Below are 17,452 nucleotides of genomic sequence, written 5' to 3'. Positions count from 1 at the left end.
CAAACTGGAACTATCTGTACCTAAATTACATTTATTTTCTATATTCTCAAGGTCAAAGAAACAACTTTTCTGAGAAATACCATAGCCGAGTGCCAAGCATGTGGTGAGTATTCCTATTATTGCTGGTAATCTAGAAGAGATTAGAGTTGTTTTAAAACTAGTATTGATCACATTAGCTTTATGTGGTTTCTAAAAAGTACTCTTTAAAAAATACTGTGTCCAAAGTTATAGGTGTATTTGTATTTGGACACAAATTTTAAATAGATTTTCATTAGAGAAAAAGCTTCTACAGACCCAACAATCACTATTGGGGGATAAAATCCCAGTAAACCAAAAAGTACCACTCAGGCTGTACTGTCAGTTCTCACTCTGCCACAAAGCTGTGCCACATGTTCCGGTTGAGCCAGACACTGTCTCCCAGCTACCTCATGCACAATCTTAGTAGAAGGACAAGGGAGAAATCATATTCTGCTCTGGCTGGTATTATGAGTCTAAGGAAGATCCTATGCAGTGCACCTGAAGTTTGTCTGATTCTGAGCAGGCAGTCACTAGTTAACAGCAGTAGGACCCAAAAGGTGGTCTTCATCTTTTCTCTAAATGAAGAAAGTACATACTTTTCTAAATGTTACTGCATTTAGAAAATGCTACTGTGGCCCTCCTGCATCACCCACAACTGACAGTACATAAGTGCAGTCAGTATAAAAAACAATACACTCCCTTACTGTATGAGATGAAAGGTCTTAAACTCATCAGGCCTTTTAGCTGACTTATTCTCAGTCTGTCAGCCTCATCAAAACTCAAGTTGAGCTCTAGGCAGGGTAACCTTTATATGTAAGTGCCCAAGGGAAAATCAAATTCCTACAGGGACTCGTACCAATGTTCTGTACCTGCCTGTCTCAGAAGGACCTGTCTTTGGCTAGTCTCTGTGCACCTAAGCTTGTGTACTTGCATAGTCCTGCTGTGTTTGTGGACTGCCTGCCACTCCTTCTTTATTCTTCTTATTTGTAGACTATCAGAGATGCTGTTGTGCATCCAGAACATTGTTTTTCTTATGAAGTGGTGGTGTTACCAATTTAGCCAGAGAAATGCCCTGTATTTGTACCCTTATACTTGAGTTGCTGTGACCTTGATCTGAGGTCACAGACTTTGAGTTTCCTGCCCTGGCCAACAGCAGATCTGTTTTAGGACAGACCTAGAAGAAAGGCTCCCATATGTAGCCAAAAGAAGCACATGAACCTAAAGAATACCCTCAATTTCCCCTTGCTGGGGACACAGGAAGTTCCAGAGCCATACCGAGGAAGGAGCCTTTCAGCCACAGCATGGCTGGTGGCAGCAGCACTGTGCAGGGACATGAAGTGTCTTGGGAATTTCTTCAGAATACTTGCTAGCTGAGAGCCATGATGAACATTTCTTCCAACCACTGAAACTGTTGTTCTTTCTGCATTAAAGGTTTAGGCACTGTGAGTTTTCCTACTCAGCTTCCTAGGCGCACTAAACCGAAATGTGAAGTTAATTCCTGCTTCAGGGGAGTGAGGTGCATGGAGACAGCAGAGGGATTTCAGTGTGGGCCCTGCCCTGAAGGACTCACAGGAAATGGAGTTACATGCTCAGATATTGATGAGGTAAAATAGTTACTTTCACTGAATTAAAAAAAAAAAGCTAAAAAGCAACTGTTTTATATATACCAATGGGTTGCTAATACTTTGTCTTCAGCATTTACTGACTGCTTGCACAGTGAATATTAATTCATTCTGATTTGATTTTATATCCCTGTTTTGCTATTTCTTCAACTTTATGGAGGTGATGTGTGTGAAAACTTGAACCGCTCTGGTGAGAAGTCACTTAAAAGAGCTTAATGTTTGGGAAAAAACCTAGAACCTAAGCCCAACCAAAACACACTTATGACATTGTCATTTCTATTCCACAAGAAGATGCTGTAGCTTCTGTTATAGGCTGCAGAAGCACTTTTTTTTTTTTAATATGAGCTTTGTTTCTTTAAATTTTTGTGCTCCCAAACTAGCCTTGGAGACTAAAGTCTTCTCTTCAACCCAAACTAGAGTCATGTTTGCATCCTTACCTTAGAAGTCTATGGAAGAAAATAAACAATCATTGTCATTGTTCCATTTGCTTTTTTGTGTTTGAATCTGATAATGTTGACTTAAATCTACTTCTTTTCTTGTGCTATATGTTAGAAATTCAGAACTTGCTTGTATTGAGGACTGAGTTAATAAATCTACAGTATCTTAAGTGATTAGAGACAACCTGTGTTAATCGGAATGTGACACTTACTCAGAACAGAAACAACAAAACCACTTATAGGTCCACTGCATTTTTTCTGTGGGATGATTTTCACCATTACTCTTTAGTCTTTTTTGTGAAAAAGTACCTGGATGTAGTAGACCAAGGAACCAGCAGAATTAGGTCATAATCTGCACCGTTGAATAACACAGTTCTACCAGTGCACCTGTTTAATAATGTAAAACAGCAAAAGCAATTCCCTATTTCTCCTTCCTAGCCAACGGAAATGTGCTTTGACTGCTCTTTTGATTTACTCCCTCCTGTAGACAATCAGGAGAGGATTTGATGTGCCTTACACCTGTCTGCAAAAAGCACTGGGGAGAGAAAGTGAGTTGAGGGTGGCAGTTTCCTGAGGCATTGGCAATGTCTCTGGTTTTGCCTTATGTGGCACAAACTGTGTCTGCTGCAACAGAAGGTGCAAAAAATGGAGGTGAAGCTCTGAAATGTGAATGCAAGTGATGGATCCAAGACAGCTGTGGTACATGTTTCATGCTACAGACAGCCGTGGTGTGAGGCTCAAGCCAGCCTAGGTGGATTCTGCCAGTACGGATGGGTTTCACCTCCTGAGCTATTTTCAGACTGAGGGAAAGAATGGCAATAATCTCCTCCCTGCCATTTTCAGGGTTGGAGCAACTCTACCCATTACAGCAGTGGTGGAAGAAGAAACAGAGACTGGTTTGATGGCTTGATATTAAAGTCGTTGTCTGTTAGCAGTCAGGCTCTAATCACTGGAGATTCATGTACCTTCATCTTCCTGCCACCATTCCACATGACAGATGACCTGCTTTCACATTAGAAACAGCAAGGAATTTTTGCCAAAATTGTGTTATAAAATCTTGCTTATTATGAGGTTTTTATGTGGACACTGCCGTTAACATGCCACTTTGTCAAGAGCAGTTTTGTTCACCAGGAAATACCTACTTAATCAGCTGAATTTTTACTTAGAGTTGCACAGGGAGAAATAAAGAAGCAATAAGTGGCAATCATTTTGAGTTGTCTGATGAGAAGGACGTGTCATGTTATTTGTTTTCCTAAGTTAGCTGATATGCAGGGAAGTTTTTTTGGTTGGTTGGTTTTGTTTTGATTTTTTAAATTTATTTACAGCCTTTTATGAATAAACTATTTCTGAACTTCCTGATAATAGGCATTTAAAAAGAAAGTATTGTACAAATTCTGGTAGAGACAAATCTGGAAGATCCTTAACCTGAGGGTGTCAACATCTCTGCAGTACCCTCCCTAATTCATTACGAGTTTGAAGACATTACTTTGATATTCTGTTGCCCATTATCTTGTAGCTCTGCTCTATGCTGTGTAATTTGGGTGCCCTCTGCTGCCTACAACAAAGAATCCACAGCAAAATAAGGAGGCACAAAATGTCTGTCCTCGGTTTGCCGTTTTCCACATATTACTGACTGATGTACTATTAACAAATCTTTCTGTCAAACACACTTTGATATTAAACATACCTTTTCTTGCTTCTGTGTGTGTGTGTGTTTGGTTACAAGTTGTAGGTCTCTTGTACGTGGATATTTTCTGGTTTGTTCTCCCTCCATCTTGCATGAGTTTTTCTGTTAGTGATGGAAGGAGGAAAAAAAAGGCATTTTTTAAAACTCTTTAGTATTCCTTTATCATGTTACTCATTCATTGTTGTCTTTGAGCCCTGTGCAGCAGTATGGCATGTTGATGTTTTTGGTACTCTTATAAACATTACCTAGCAGCTAGTGTTAATGTTGGAAAGGCAGCAATGTGGGATGTGTTTCCCAAATTGGCACCCACAAGACCAGCAAAATCAGTCATAGCTGTTTTGTAAAACTGCATAAAGCAATTAAGTGAATGGTGTCTTCAAGCCAAGGGTGATTGTGTGGACATGTGATATTTTGGGAAAAGTTCCAAGGATTGTCTGTGGGCCTCCGGTCTGGAAATGTGTGGATGCCACTGACACATCCCTGCTTCTCTGGCTTATGTTTGGATTTCTTCCTTGGCTATGAGATTTGCCCAAATATAAATGAATGAAAATGCTGCTGGCACTTCTGTGTGTAAAAAACACATCAGAAGGGGTGTTTGGAGCCTTGGAATTATGTGGCTTACCTGATATTGTGGTCTGGACCCTTCAGCCTCCAAGGGTTCTGAATCTTCCTAGCTAAAGGAGAGATTCAGGATGAGAGTTTAGGACGTCAACTACAGGTGTAATGGAAGGTTGCAAATGTTATTTAAATGACAGAGATAGCTGAAGACTTACTGAGGTCAGAAATACCTGCAGAGACGGTTTCCTCTCTGAACAGAGGGCATGCAGGTGTTGCAGGTAGCATTGCCATTGGTGAGAGGTCTGTACTCACAGTCGGAGTCTGGATGTTACTGAAGCACGACCCTGTGCTTGGCTCGTTTTTTCTTTGCAGTGTCGTTACAACCCTTGCTTCCCTGGTGTGCGATGTGTGAACACTGCTCCAGGTTTCCGATGTGAGACCTGTCCTCCAGGATATACGGGACAAACTGTGCAAGGGATAGGACTCAGCTATGCCAAGAGCAATAAGCAGGTGAGTGGTAGCACCTCCATGACAACTTCCATTGCAAGGTGCTGGTTTTATATCAGCAGTGCATCTGTGTTGAATGGTGTTTATTTTTCAGTTGTTGCATAATTGCCTTATGCTGTTAGGCAGAGCTCAGAGTGTTTCAGTTAGAGATCTGAATTGTGTTTGCATAGCTTTAATGGGAGTATTAACAATCTAATACTTTTGACTGGCATACAGACAAGAAAATATGTCATCATCTTTGTAAATATCTCTGTTCATCTTCAGGGGATTCATTAAACTGGGTTTGAACTAGAAAGAAAATTATTAAAAAGGCCTATTTTAGTGTAATATTTTTGCATATTTCTGTAAGCACCCAAGAATGGGAACTCAATTTTTGTGTAAACTCTTCTGCGTGAATCAGAGCATATCCTAAAGTTGAAATTTTCTGGTTTTTTAGGGTTTGGAAAGTTAGCCTATGGATAATGTCTGTAACATTCTGAGAGCAGTTTCAGCAGAGGCTACATCTCTTTTCTAATCTTGAACTTTGGTGTTGTTTTTCAGTCTTTGATCTCAATAAATTTACTTTAATTTTATTATTTCTGGATTTGGTTTATTGCTAGGTCTGCTTAGATATTGATGAATGTCAGAATGGAGGACATGGACTCTGTGTTCCAAATTCCCATTGCATAAACACTTTGGTAAGCATCTTTTCATTTATGCCTTTAAAAAAATCAGTTATTTTAAAATTCCATGAGGCTAGGACTGGATTTATGAGTCTAATGAAAGACCAGTTAATAATACAATATTTTTTTCTTTTTCTAAATCAAAGAAGTCTTTTTTCCTAGCTAATAATAAAATAAATCAATACTTGATTTGTCATGAACACATTCATCTGAATTGTATCCTTATCACTTTCTCTGAAGAGCAGGAGCTCTTCTCTCCATACCATCCAGTGAGTGTGTTTATGGGTATGTTGTTGCAAGAACCCTCCTCTGAAAGATTAAACCTTTGCTTCCGTTATCTCCTGCCTCCTGAGAACTGTGGCAACAAGCTGTTCCCCTGGTGCTCTCTTTATAGGAGTTATGCATAGAGTAACAGATATTGTTCTAAATAAATGGAAACAAAGAGCTGCAAATGGTACCGGACTGTTAATGCCCATATATATTAAACCCAGGAGAGCAAGTACAGGAGAAATAAAATGGTTTGAAAGATGTTAGGATCCAATCAGAAGGGCATACAACCACTTTAATGCTATGAAGCAAGCTGGACATAAAATCACATGATCATAGAATCATTTACGATAGAAAAGACCCTTAAGCCCAAGTCCAACTCTAACACAGCACTGACAATCCCATCACTACACTATTTTCCCAAATGCCACATCCACACCTATTTTGAATACTTTCAATAGTGAGTCCAGCACTTCCCTGGACAGCCTGTTTCAATGCTTGATAATTCTTTGTGCAAACAAATTCTTTCTAATATTCAATCTTAATCACCCCTGACCTGAGGACGCCTGAGGATCTGAGGCCATTTGTTCTTGTCCTATCACTTCTTTCTCGGGAAAAAAAACCTTAAGACTACCTACCCATCTATAGTGTCCTTTCTGGTATTTGTAGAGTGATAAGGTCCCCCCTGAAGCTCCTTTTCTCCAGGCTAAACACCCCCAGGTCCCTTGGCCTTTCCTCATTGACTTGTCCTCCAGACCTTTCACCAGTTCTGTTGCCCTTCTCTGGACTCATTCCAGCACCTCAGTGTCTGTCTTGTCATGAAGAGCCCAAAATTAAACACAGAACTGGAGGTGTGGACTCACCAGTGCCCAGCACAGTGGGACAATCCCTGCCCTGGCCCTGCTGGCCACACCATGGCTGATCCAGGCCAGGATGCCTTTGGCCTTCTTGGCCACCTGGGCCCACCCTGGCTCATGTTCAGCTGCTGTCAGCAGCACCCCCACGTCCTTTCCAGCCACTCTGCCCCGGCCTTTGGAGCTGCCTTGGGGAACAGCACTGGTAACTGAACACCTGGATGAACACTGAACTGGGCTGAACAGCTGGATGTGACTCTGCTCACCACCACTCTCTGGGCCTGGCCATCCAGACAGTTTTTCACCCAGTAAACAGTGCACCTGCCCAAGCCATCAGCTGCCAGTTTCCCTGGGGGATTGCTGTGGCAAATGGTGTCAGAGGCTCATCCACTGGGCAGGTCGCCCTGTTACAGAACAAGCAGGACCTGCCTGTCATAAATCTGTGCTGGCTAGGCCTGATTCCCTGGTTGTCCTGGAATGCCACAGGGTTTCTTCATAGCAGAAGAAAGGTTAAAAGTATCCTTCAGGTGTAAAGGTGGTCCTTTCTACTGCAAGGTATTTTTGAGGCTGCCATTTGTGTTCAGTGTTAGCTTTTTCTTGAGAATAAGCTTGTTTTCTTAGGGCTGCTTTCACTGTTCAGTATGTTTGTATCTTTTTTTTAATATCTAGAACATTTACTGTCACATTTTGTATCTTGCACATGACTAGACATGCAGCTTTTTTGGGAGGCCATCGGGCTCTGTCTGCAGAGGGCAGGCACCAAGTGTCCTGCCATCTGTGCAAACAGAGCAGTGTGGGGTTTCTAATCCTCTATTCCTTCAGAAACAGCCTGGTCTGGAAATGCGGCCTAAGAGGCTATTTTAATGCATACCAAAGCTTGATATAGGACAGAATATACCAAGCAAATTCAGCAGACTCCAGAATATACTACCCTGGCGTGCATTAGGATAAAGTGCACCGGCTGGTGTGTTTTAAATAAGCCATACCGTTTGTATCACCCAGGGATTGTTTTACTCATCAGTCATCTGTTTATTTTCATCTTCTTCCTGAAAGTATGCAGGCAGAACAGAGTTAAAATTTGTAACAAAATTAGGAATAGGGATAAAAAAAATTAATGCCTGTCTGAGCAGTAGGTAGATTTCTCTGTAATGATGGACTACGACAGTCCTGACAGTTCTAACAGACTTTGTACAAGAAGAGTTAAGTTGTATGAAGCACCTCAGTTTCACCAATGGTTGGATGCGTGTTTGTCCGAGATCTGCCCATTTGTCTCTTGACATGTCAAAAATAATTATTCTCCATAAGATAAGAAGATTGTTCTTAATTAACTTTTATGTCTTAAGTTAGAGGTCTACAGGAATGTGAGACAGAAACAAAAGCCACATTGGATGCCTAAAGAAGATCTCACCTTATCTGCATTTATCTGTTTATATCTCATAAGGTGATTAGCCCAGCACATAATGAGATTCCTTGGCTTAGCTCCTTTGTGTTTGTTAACAAAAGAGAGTAATACATATGAAATATATATGCATGTGTCATGTTAAACCGTAGCAAAAATGTACATGGATGTCCTTATTGGAGTGTAAATGAGGATGGCTATGTCTTCAGATACAGAATTATTTTCTGAAGAAGATTTGGATCAAATTGGCTTAAAAACACTTCAGCTTACAAATAAAATGGGACAAAGACATGATGAACTTTCTTATCTTCCTTTGATTAAAATTTGTGCCCAGTTGATAAACTGACAGGTGTGCTTTATAGTGGAATAAGATCATCCAGCCTTAATGATTAATGAAAGCTGCTTTGCGTTTTGCACAAAGTTTCAGCTGCCTGGAAGCAGTGCAGGGTGATGCTGGCAAGGACAAGGCATCATGAAGAAGCTTTTGCTGCTACGTGACTTTTCTCTGGCTTAACAAAATACTGGTCTAAACAGGCAAGAGTTGAGTATGTTTTCCACCATGCCTTCTGGGAGCCAAATTCCATTTTCCAGTAGAAAATAAAGTTTGTTCCACAGTACAAGGAGCCTCAGTGGATGAACAAGTACACTTGCATAGCATAAACAGTATGACTTGAATCTTGCTCTTGTGCTTGCTTTAAAAAGGAAAAAAGTACCATTAAAAGGCTGGCTGGTGACTTCGTGTTCTTACAGGGGTCTTACCACTGTGGCCAGTGCAAACCAGGATATACAGGAGACCAAACCAGGGGATGCCAGGCTGAACGGAGCTGTAGGAATCGAGCTCTCAATCCATGCAGCATCCATGCCCGTTGTATTGAGGAGAGGAGAGGAGAGGTGACATGTATTGTGAGTTCATTAATTTGTGTATTTTTACTGTGAGATCCAGCCATTTTTAGGCTGGAAATGAGAAAGGCTTTGTGGTTGTTTTATACAGTTGGATGTTTCACCAATGGTGGCACACTGGCCAAGACCAGCTGTGAAAACTGGCTTACAATTGTTTTGTTCTTGCCACATGTCTGTAAAGCAGCCATATCAATGTATCATATTTACTGTGCCTGTGTAATTAGATCTTTAGGAATCACTTTTGTAGACTTTCTGTAGTCTCCTCAGAAAAGACTGTCAAGTGTCACTCTACAGAAGACATCACAAGGACGAATTCCTCTCCTGGTGCTCAGCTACATAGCTGTGAGTAAGGATCCTCTCTGCATAGCCAACGTGCCTGTATTTGCTGGCTGATAGAGATGATGTTTTTTAAAGTGAGATGACACATTCCAGGCACAGGGAGGCTGTACGAGGCTGACCAGCTATGGGAGCAGAGGAGCACAAGTGGCATATGAACTTCCACTGTAAGAGGATACTGAAGTATATTACTTAGTTTTTCCATCTTGCAACATAAAGCAAGATACTAATCCTGTGTCCTAAATTTGGATACAGTACATGCTTTTGCTGGCACTTGCTTTTGTCTCATTTTTAAATACATCTGTTTCAAAGATAAATAATAGGATATTTTAAGTCCATGCTGTAATGGAAGATGCCTAGATACTTTTAGTAGGCAAATCCTAGTTTTAAGGGAAGGCCAGATTTTGACATGCAGTTCTTTGCATATGTCTTCGACACAAATGATGTGTTGGTTTGAAACAGTAATAATTTAACTGGCTAGGAGAAACTTGTGCGGAGATGCATTTGTTTTGCAAACTTAGTAGTCGCCAATACAGTTTAAAACTTCCTCAAGTTGCAATGTGTTCTTCAGATAGTGAACAAAACAGTCATCCCATGTAACAATGTGTCCCATGCTGAGATGCTAGGTGCATACTCTACCTGGTTGCTCTTTTCTTTTACTCAACCTGCCAGCAAGGTTGAGTAAAAGAAAAGAGCAGCGAGGAGCCAAAATTAGTTCCTGGCCAGTGTCTATAAGAAATCTAGAGCTCCCACTGAAATCATTAGGTGTGGCAGGCACACATTCCAGTTAATATCAAGTTGTAGCTCTTTTTAGCTATGTTTGGATACATTTGCAGCATCACTCAGTGTGGAAAGAAAACATGTTTCAAGCTCTCTGTATCTCATTGTACTTCAGTATCCGGCCATGACTTCCATATACTGCTGTTTTCAAGAGTAGTGTGTTTCCTTCTTGAATATTTCTACAGTGACTCATTAACCTTTTGATAGTACTACCATGATGTTTTATTGATAGTGTGGCATTGGCTGGGCTGGTGATGGTTATATTTGTGGAAAAGATGTTGACATTGATGGCTACCCTAATGAAGAACTCTCATGCTCTGCTGAAAACTGCAGAAAGGTAAGAAAGCTTTCTTAATTTTGTGATAATTCAGAACATGAAAGGATAAAGACGAAGACTGTAAGAAATATGACTCAGTGTATTAATCGTTTATTCAGGTGATTGAATTCTGTTTAATTAGGTGATTAATTTTCAATTAATTAATAATTGAAAAAAGTAATTCAAATTATGAAGGCATCCAGTTTACCTATAGAACATCAGACTTGTCTCCTTTTCTGTTTAGGACAATTGCAGATTTGTCCCAAACTCTGGACAAGAAGATGCTGATGGTGATGGGATTGGAGATGCCTGTGATGACGATGCAGATGGAGATGGCATTCCCAATGAGCAGGTGCTGTGTATAGATCAGGATGTAGGGGTCTGTGCCGACAGAAGGACTTCCCACTGCTGCAATGGGAAGTGACTCTGAAATCTGACTCCCTACTATTTGCCAGAGATTGTTATATACCCATCATTGTCCATGGCCCTGTAAATTATTTTTCTTTTATATAATGCTCATTCTTACAAGATTTAAACCACATAGTCTTAAATCCCACCTTTGTATCCTCTGTTACTGCCTTTTATCATTTAATTCTAGAGCTTTTGTATAGAGCTTGTGTCCTTGTGTCACATTCTCCCACAGCATGGCTTTGGGAACATTACTTGCATTAACATCTTTCCATTTAAAGAGCAGGTTGACCTGACAACACAGTTCATCAGGGATCCAAAACCCACATAAATGAATGTGTGTCTTGCCAATAACTTGAAAATGCTTTGGATCATGTCCGCAAATCAGAAGAGGTTTCCATGTATTGGAGGATACATTCAGATTGGAAAAGCTGTTTTGTTTTCACCCTGTATTCTTACAAGCTGGCCATTGTTCCGTATTAAGATCCTCGACTGAAACTGCTTAATGTGCTTCCAAGCAATAAGAATATGTTATACAGAGTACAAATGTCCACCTGGAGCTAGGGCACAGTAGCAGTCACAGAGGGTCTGGGGCAGACTTGCAGTCACAGAGTGTCTTTCTCAGGCTGTTTTGCCACAGAGTTCCACACTAAATTCTGCTACCTTAAATCAATCGGTTTTATTAATGTTCTAAAATGAAAAAATTAAATCCTCCTACAACTGTAAATCTATTTGCAGGTTCAGCACCTTCATAATCAAGTAACTTTTCCACCGTTTCTGTTGTTATCTATGGGCAATAGGATGAGGTCATGGGTGTGCTGGATAAATGTAGAAATTGTATACCACTTTGAAGTAAAGTTTTCTCCATATACCTTCTGGTGGATTTTAAGAGTCAGTAGCAGCTTGCTTGAAACAAACAATCCTACCAAAACAAAAAAAAACCTGGAGCCTTTTTGGATCAAGAAATTCTTTCCCCATTTTCCAGCTAGTCTGTACCAGAAGGGGGCAATGGCCTTTCACTGAGAGCGTCTGCAAACCTTGTCAGAGTCTCTGAACTGCAGCTTTTGAGAAGGACCACGTGAGAAAACTCGGGTACCAAAACAGGTTTCTCACCATGCACGCATGCAAAATGAGAATCAGAAATCAAGGTTATAAGTAAAGCATTATGGTGCTGAGTGTTTGTGAACCACACCCACAGTGTGGTTCAAAGCAGAGCTTTGAGGGAGCAAGTGAAATCTGATCCAGAGCTAATATTGGCATAAAACATCAAAACTGCTCACACTTTTTTTTTTTTTAGAAGTAGAAATAAATAGTTTTATAAATCAGCTAAAGTAGAAATTAAAGATTCATGGCCTGACTGATGTCTGATTCTGTGTCTCTTGCAGGATAACTGTGTCTTGGTTCCTAATGTTAACCAGAGAAACAGTGACCAAGATATCTTTGGAGATGCTTGTGACAACTGCCGCAATGTGCTGAATAATGACCAGAGGGACACAGATGGCGATGGGAAAGGAGATGCATGTGATGATGACATGGATGGAGATGGTTGGTGATTTTTCACTCTCAGCTTCTCTGATGTCATTTGGATTTTCCCAGAGTGTGCTGCACATTAGGATATTTCATGTCACCAGCTGTAACACATAGTCTTTCTTCATGAAACTTGTGGCTTTAATCCTTTTAATTTAGTTAACAATAATATCTTAGCCTGCACTGGAAGAGCTGTACACTGTAACAGAGAAGCCAAACCATATTTCATGTAGAAGTTAAGGTTGTTGATCATTCAGCATTTCATTGAAGGTACAAATATTCCAGGGCACCCAGCTGCTGCCAGTCACTGGTACCCCAGACCTAAATAATAACATATTATTTTCATTGCTGTAGGAGGCTTGAAAGAATTAAAAAATCACACTTCTTCAAATATAATTTTAGAAGTGGAATGTCCCATCCTGTAAGTTGTGATACAGGAACAGGATAAGAATAAATTGTATGTAATTAAAGGGTGTGATGGGGTGGACAGCTGTGCTTTAATGAGATGTTCCTAACTAGTATTAAATGAGTGATGCACACATGAGAAAGATTTACTGTGCAGGCTTATAATTTCATTGCAGGAATTATATATTTTTTTAAAATTGCATTTCATTAAGTAGTTGCTGAAAAGGAATAGTGTCTTTACTGTTTTAATGTTTATAGTGTCCAGTGTGGACAATAACATACAATCCACTTTACTGTAGGTGTTAAGAATCTTTTGGATAATTGTCAGAGAATCCCCAATGAAGACCAGGAGGACACAGATAATGATGGTGTTGGTGATGCCTGTGACAGCTGCCCTACAATCAGCAACCCAAACCAGGTTAGCAGGCAGAAGGAAAAACTGTTCTTGTTTAGGGACAGACACTGCTGAGGCCTAAAAAGGTGCAAGAGAATGAAGCAACCCATGCAGCCTTGGTGTTTGTATTTTTGTAATAAAGTGTATTTCCTGGATAATATAATATATCTAGATATTCAGGAGAGTTTAACAAAACTGCTGACTCTCCTAATGTGGGAAGGGGGAGCCACCAGCTGTACTCTCACTGTTTGGGATGTTGTTAGGACCTCTACCCAGCATGTATCTTCTACTCTCGTGCTCTGAAATGGGCGCCAGTCCCACAGAGTTCGGTGCCAGACCCCAAGCAGCGGTGTGATTTAGTTACACTTGACATTTCTTTAATCAGGACAAAAATCCTGGTGTCCTTATTTAGCAAAACTTTCAGTTTGTTTTTTTAGCAAAACTTTCAGCTCCTAGGTGAGAAGTCATTTCACCCCCTGTGACTAATGAAAAATGTTGGAAACTATAGAGAAACATAGTCAGTTTTTAAAGATGCTTAAGAAGTAAACCTTGGCTAGAAATGAGAAATCCTTCTTGCAGAGGAATCTTGCTTGAACTCTTCAATTAAGTTTAACCATGTTTATTCACTGTCTTTTTTCTTTAATAACACTGAATTTTTGGTTAGATGGATGATGCAAGAGAGAAAATATATTCTGTAAAACAAATGTTTTTTCATGCATTTACTTTAGTTGTATTTGATTTGGTTGTGTTTTGATTTAATCCTGCAAATATATGCTCTTGACAGCTTATACTGGAACTTTCTCTGTTCCCTTTTGCAGTCAGATGTGGACAATGACCTGGTTGGAGATTCCTGTGATACCAATCAGGACAGGTATGCTGTGAGAGAGGCCAGTCCTGAGCTGAAGCATGCTGCTGATTCCTGGAGAGCTGTAATCCCTCCATCTAGCCTGGATTTAATTCCTGAGAGATGTTATTTCAACAACAGTGTTAGGATTTATTAGCCTTGTTTGTTCACTTTCCTGTGGTAGTGCACTTCAGCAGCCTTCACCCCTACAGCCATTCACACAGGCTTCCTCTGAGTTCCTGTGGAAGTGACGTTCAAGCAGTTCTCTGGCTGTAAAACACAGAGCACTGCTCAGAGCTTCTTAGTGAGAAAATATCTTTCCTTTTTTGCTTTATTTTTCATTCCTCTTTTATTTCTCTGCTTCCTTAGAAGAAATTTCACAGTTAAGGGTTCTATGTATTTCCTTAAGAACCTAGCGTTGCAGAAACAAAATTCTATTATCAAGCATAAAACACTTGCAGAGCAACCCCTTTGCTTTAGCACATCCAGACTGGCAAGAATCCTCTGTCTATGGCTTTCATATGCCTTGGGCATTTACAGGAGCACATCCCATGACAAATTGCATCACTTCTCTGGAAGCAGCTTCTGCATAACCAGCTAAAGGGATGGCAGGTTCTCTCATGTGCACCTCAATTATAGGCAAGGAAAATGATAAATCCTGTTCTCTCACATCATTTCATCAGCCACAGACAGCTGCAAGGTTTCACCCCAGGGCCATTGGTGGGTGCTGCTCTCAGTGAAGGACCTGCAGGGAGCCCACTTACATGTCTCTGTAGGGATCATTCCCAATCTTGGGCCACTAGCTGCCAAGGCCATCAGCATTTTACTCTTAAGTTGATATGTCTTTGTTCTTTTCCTTGTTTTAAAAAAGGACTTTCCCCCCCCCCCCCCCCTGCCATAAACTTCACTAATGTGTGTGAAGCATTTCCTCTGTGAAGCATGCTTAACCTTGCAGTAGATACACATGTATGGTGCTTATTGTGTTTTATCTCAATATTGTGCAAACATTGATTACTCTGACCTGAAATTAAAACACATTTCTTAAGCAGGGAGAGGTATTTGGTAATATTCCTACCTATAAGTCATAGCATGATTTTAATTTGGCTGCAGATAATTTCTGCTTCACCTGTGCAAATAAGAAGCTACTGAGGGAAAACATGCCTGCTAATTACTAGAAAGCAATTTGGTTTTGGTGTGACTACAAAACACACCATACTTCCAGCAGTTTTTTTTCAGGGATGTATTTAACAGTTGGGATGGAGAAGTTACGTAGCCACCCCATAATTTCTTGAACCCTCTTCTGTGGTGTGTATCCCTCTGCCTGGTGGCTCTTCCCTGTAACCAGCCATGGCCTGGAAGGGGCTATAGAATTTCTCCTCTATTTCTTACTGTACGTCCCCCCTGCAGGATGCAATCATTCAGTGTGGAAAACACCTTCAAGACCACTGAGTCCAAGCACTAATGTAGCAGTGCCAAGTCCACCACAAAAAACTTGCTATGCAGGAGGGTGGGAACAGTGCTTGGTTTTAAATAAGTCTGATTTCAGGTGCTCATGTAGAGTCTCTCATAAAGCTTCATTCACACTTAACACCTGTATGTTCATGAGCACCAAGGCACATGCCCACATAAGACAAGGGACACAAGGTGTCCAGCTCTTGCTGTCTCCTGAGTCCCTCTTGATTGGTGACACTGCACTTGTTGGATATGCCTTACACACCCTTTAGGAGTGGACCTTGACTGGGATCTTGGGCCCCAGTATGTTTCCCACACCGTGTAAGGCTTATTTCTCTTTTCCCTGAGTATTTTTTTAGCTCCTGGCTTGGAACCTTTTTTAGTTCCTGGCTCCTTTGCTTTCTTGCCACCTTATCTTATCTGAGTCTCTTTGTTCCTCTCTCCTTGCAGTTCAGCCATCTGAGCAACAACAGGTTGTGTTGCCCACTGGTCTGCTTCCAGCTCCAGAGCTGCCACTGGTGTGTTTCCCCCTCAGGTGTTCGTGCTGTTCCCTGTGCAGAGGCAGGAGCTGATGCTGGCATACCATTTCTTTTTTGTTTCTCCTCTTGCAGCGACGGTGATGGGCACCAGGACAGCACAGACAACTGCCCTACTGTTATTAACAGCTCCCAGCTGGACACAGATAAGGATGGGCTGGGTGATGAGTGTGATGAGGATGATGATAATGATGGCATTCCTGACCTCTTGCCCCCGGGCCCTGACAACTGCAGGCTGGTCCCCAACCCGGGGCAGGAAGATGATAATGGTAAGATGGGCCTTAAGGAGCCACTTTGATTCTCAGGCACCTTATTCATCTCCAGACTGTGTGCACCAGGATGCAACACTGTCATTACCAATGCATACACTCATCCCAGGAACAACAGCAGCGCTCAGGAGCACTGTAGCCAAAACAGAGGCACTTTCTCATGCACTACAGCCATAGGGCTGACGCCCTGCCTGCTTCTTGGACACCCTGATCCCATGGCTGGGGCAGATGTGACTACTCGCTGCACCATAAATCTCCTTTTCTCTGATGCATTCAGGTGATGGAGTTGGCGATGTCTGTGAGTCTGATTTTGACCAGGATACAGTGATTGATCGGATTGATGTGTGCCCTGAGAATGCAGAGATCACCTTGACAGACTTCAGGGCCTATCAGACAGTGGTGCTGGACCCAGAGGGAGATGCGCAGATTGATCCCAACTGGGTGGTTCTCAACCAGGTAAAAATATACTTGGTCTTTGTTACCTGTTTGAAAATGATCATTTGAAAACCACAATAAAATTTGCTCTGTAATTGCTGGGACCTCTGGCAGACATGAGAAGTGGAAGATGTTGGTTAGAATATATTCAGGAAAAATAATAAAGGAATTTTCCTTTTGATAGCCTTCAAGCTATCAAAATTGATGCTCCTAATACTCTAGACTAGCTACATGCTGGCCAACTTATTCTGGGTGGATTTCACTGCTGCCAGAAGACAGACATGTGTTGAAATATTTCTGTAGTAAACAAGTTTCATTAATCCTTCCCATAATTTAAAAGTCTGATGTGCTAAATAACAGATATTTCATAGAATCATGGAATGGTTTGGATTGAAAGAGACCTCAAAGCTCATCTCATTCCAACCCCAACCTGCCATGAGCAGGGACACACATTAGTAGACCAGGTTTCTGGGAGCTCCAGCCAGCCTTGAACACTTACAGGTTTGGAGCATCTCTGGGCAACCTGTTCCAGTGCCTCACAACTCTCACAGTAAAATTTTGTTCCCTCATACTTAATCTAAACCTGCTTGCTCTTTGAATCCATTGCCCCTTGTCCTGTCACTGCATACTCTTGGTAAAATAAGATCTTTCTCCATCTTTCTGGTAGGCTCCCTTCAAGTACTGGAAGGCCACAATTAGGTCATCCCAAAGCCTTCTCTTTTCCATGCTGAAAACTCCCAATTCTCTCAGCCCGTCTTCATCGGAGAGGTGCTCCATCCCTCTCATTGTCTGTGGCTTCCTCTGGACTTGCTCTAACAGGTCCATGTCCCTCCGCTGGG

The 17,452-nt window shown here is 41.3% G+C and overlaps 1 protein-coding gene across 1 annotated transcript in view; it reads left to right on the top strand.

Annotated features, from left to right (window-relative positions):
- Positions 1-17,452, top strand: part of THBS4 (thrombospondin 4) — a 39,406-nt gene that overhangs the window by 15,945 nt on the left and 6,009 nt on the right. Inside the window, exons 6-17 of the mRNA XM_039709739.1 lie at positions 52-103; positions 1,450-1,622; positions 4,695-4,832; positions 5,429-5,506; positions 8,762-8,914; positions 10,260-10,364; positions 10,588-10,695; positions 12,137-12,296; positions 12,983-13,101; positions 13,896-13,948; positions 15,985-16,178; positions 16,456-16,634. Coding sequence (XP_039565673.1) covers positions 52-103; positions 1,450-1,622; positions 4,695-4,832; positions 5,429-5,506; positions 8,762-8,914; positions 10,260-10,364; positions 10,588-10,695; positions 12,137-12,296; positions 12,983-13,101; positions 13,896-13,948; positions 15,985-16,178; positions 16,456-16,634 — 1,512 coding nt within the window. The remainder of the gene's footprint in view (positions 1-51; positions 104-1,449; positions 1,623-4,694; positions 4,833-5,428; positions 5,507-8,761; positions 8,915-10,259; positions 10,365-10,587; positions 10,696-12,136; positions 12,297-12,982; positions 13,102-13,895; positions 13,949-15,984; positions 16,179-16,455; positions 16,635-17,452) is intronic.

Source organism: Passer montanus, unplaced genomic scaffold (genome assembly GCF_014805655.1).
Source record: "Passer montanus isolate IOZ18808 unplaced genomic scaffold, ASM1480565v1 scaffold22, whole genome shotgun sequence".
Classification (NCBI taxonomy): Eukaryota; Metazoa; Chordata; class Aves; order Passeriformes; family Passeridae; genus Passer; species Passer montanus.
The sequence above is the reverse complement of the archived record's forward strand: the minus strand, read 5'-3'. Positions and strand labels throughout refer to the sequence as shown.